Source organism: Limulus polyphemus, unplaced genomic scaffold (assembly GCF_000517525.1).
Source record: "Limulus polyphemus unplaced genomic scaffold, Limulus_polyphemus-2.1.2 Scaffold12864, whole genome shotgun sequence".
NCBI lineage: Eukaryota > Metazoa > Arthropoda > Merostomata > Xiphosura > Limulidae > Limulus > Limulus polyphemus.
Window position 1 is genome coordinate 65 of NW_013678474.1, and position 2,317 is coordinate 2,381.

General features: G+C 31.4%; 1 protein-coding gene across 1 annotated transcript in view; it reads left to right on the forward strand.

Moving 5' to 3' along the window:
* Positions 1 to 672: 672 nt before the first annotated feature.
* The window catches only part of LOC106477112 (proteasome inhibitor PI31 subunit-like), a gene marked incomplete at its 3' end in the record, with an annotated part of 5,719 nt that continues 4,074 nt past the window's right edge, over positions 673 to 2,317 (forward strand). Inside the window, exon 1 of the mRNA XM_013937710.2 lies at positions 673 to 778. Coding sequence (XP_013793164.2) covers positions 702 to 778 — 77 coding nt within the window. The remainder of the gene's footprint in view (positions 779 to 2,317) is intronic.

Sequence of the window (2,317 nt, forward strand, 5' to 3'; positions counted from 1 at the left end):
TATTTTACTGTATATAACCATGGTGTGTTCTAGGGTTAGGATATTTTACTGTATATAACCGTGGTGTGTTCTAGGGTAAGGATATTTTACTGTATATAACTGTGGTTTGTTCTAGGGTAAGGATATTTTACTGTATATAACCGTGGTTTGTTCTAGAGTAAGGATATTTACTGTATATAACTGTGGTTTGTTCTAGGGTAAGAATATTCTACTGTGTATAACTGTGGTGTGTTCTAGGGTAAGGATATTTTACTGTATATAACTGTGGTGTGTTCTAGGGTAAGGATATTTTACTGTATATAGCTGTGGTTTGTTCTAGGGTAAGGATACATGTTTCCTATCACAGTTTCTGTGTGAGCAACTCTTTAACACATTGGATGTAACCAGGAAATATCATTAAATATCATGTCCATGAAAAACAGGCTTACTACACCAAGTTAAAACACACCAGCACTGATAGCAGTGTTAGGCTTGTTTTTAAGTTATATTCTACCATTTTGTGCCTTGTGCTGGTCGGAGAAAGTATCAATCCAAAATGTGCTACAAATCTGTAGTTCCATTTTGTTCTATTTTTATCCAACGAAACAAAAATTAACTCTGTTAGAAAGGTCTAGAAATACAAGTGAAATTATATGTTCTGTATTCGAGAAATCAAGTAAAGTATTGTTATTAATAAATTGAACAATAATCTATTTTAGAATATGGAAAAGGAAAAAGCTGGTGGAATTTTGGTTAAGACTGATGATTATGTGACTGATTCTTTCAGGGATTTTAAGAGGTACTTAAATTTTTTGAGATATCTTGTACTAGCCCGGTATTTTGTAGGGAATATTTTAATCCTTTTTACACTTCCACACTAATGGAGCAATACCAAATTTAAATGGAGACAAGTTCCAACATTTCACGTATCCACTTCGGTTCAACATTAGAGTGAAAATGGCAAGTTAAATGTTGAAACTAATTTTGTTGTTGTTGTTCCATTAATGTGGATTTGGACTAAGATATGTATACATATCTTTAATTAAGAAAGTTTGAATACTTCAGCAAACAGAACACATTATAGTACACTTTTAGTTATTCAGAAACCTTAGTTTCTATTCTTTTAAAATCGTGTTTCACTTTGTTGTGTTTGTTGGTTAAAAATAAACTTCTTATAATGTTATTCAGCATGTTCACTAATATGTACTGAATGATGTATCTGTTAAATGTATAACTGAAGTTTACCTATATGTGTATTTATCTAACTGTATAAACTTAATGTGTGACTATAATCTACTGGATATACAGATCTAAAATCAACAGTTGTTCTTCTTCCTGTGTAATATAGTTTACTGGATATACAGATCTAAAATCAACAGTTGTTCTTCTTCCTGTGCAATATAGTTTACTTGATATACAGATCTAAAATCAACAGTTGTTCTTCTTCCTGTGTAATATAGTTTACTTGATATACAGATCTAAAATCAACAGTTGTTCTTCTTCCTGTGTAATATAGTTTACTTGATATACAGATCTAAAATCAACAGTTGTTCTTCTTCCTGTGTAACATAGTTTACTGGATATACAGATCTAAAGGCAACAGTTGTTCTACTTCCTGCATAATATAGTTTACTGGATATACAGATCTAATGTCAACAGTTGTTGTCCTTCCTGTGTAATATAGTTTACTTGATACACAGATCTAAAGTCAACAGTTGTTCTCCTTCCTTTGTAATATAGTTTACTGGATATACAGATCTAAAGTCAACAGTTGTTCTCCTTCCTGTGTAATATAGTTTACTGGATATACGGATCTAAAGTCAACAGTTGTTCTCCTTCCTGTGTAATATAGTTTACTTGATATACAGATCTAAAGTCAACAGTTTTACTACTTCCTGTGTAATATAGATTACTGGATATACAGATCTAAAATCAACAGTTGTTCTCCTTCCTGTGTAATATAGTTTACTTGATATACAGATCTAAAATCAACAGTTGTTCTACTTCCTGTGTAATATAGTTTACTTGATATACAGATCTAAAGTCAACAGTTTTACTACTTCCGTAAACTATATTACACATGGATATACAGATCTAAAGTCAACAGTTGTTGTCCTTCCTGTGTAATTTAGTTTACTTGATATACAGATCTAAAATCAACAGTTGTTCTACTTCCTGTGTAATATAGTTTACTTGATATACAGATCTAAAGTCAACAGTTGTTGTCCTTCCTGTGTAATATAGTTTACTGGATATACAGATCTAAAGTCAACAGTTGTTGTCCTTCCTGTGTAATATAGTTTACTGGATATACAGATCTAAAGTCAACAGTTGCTCT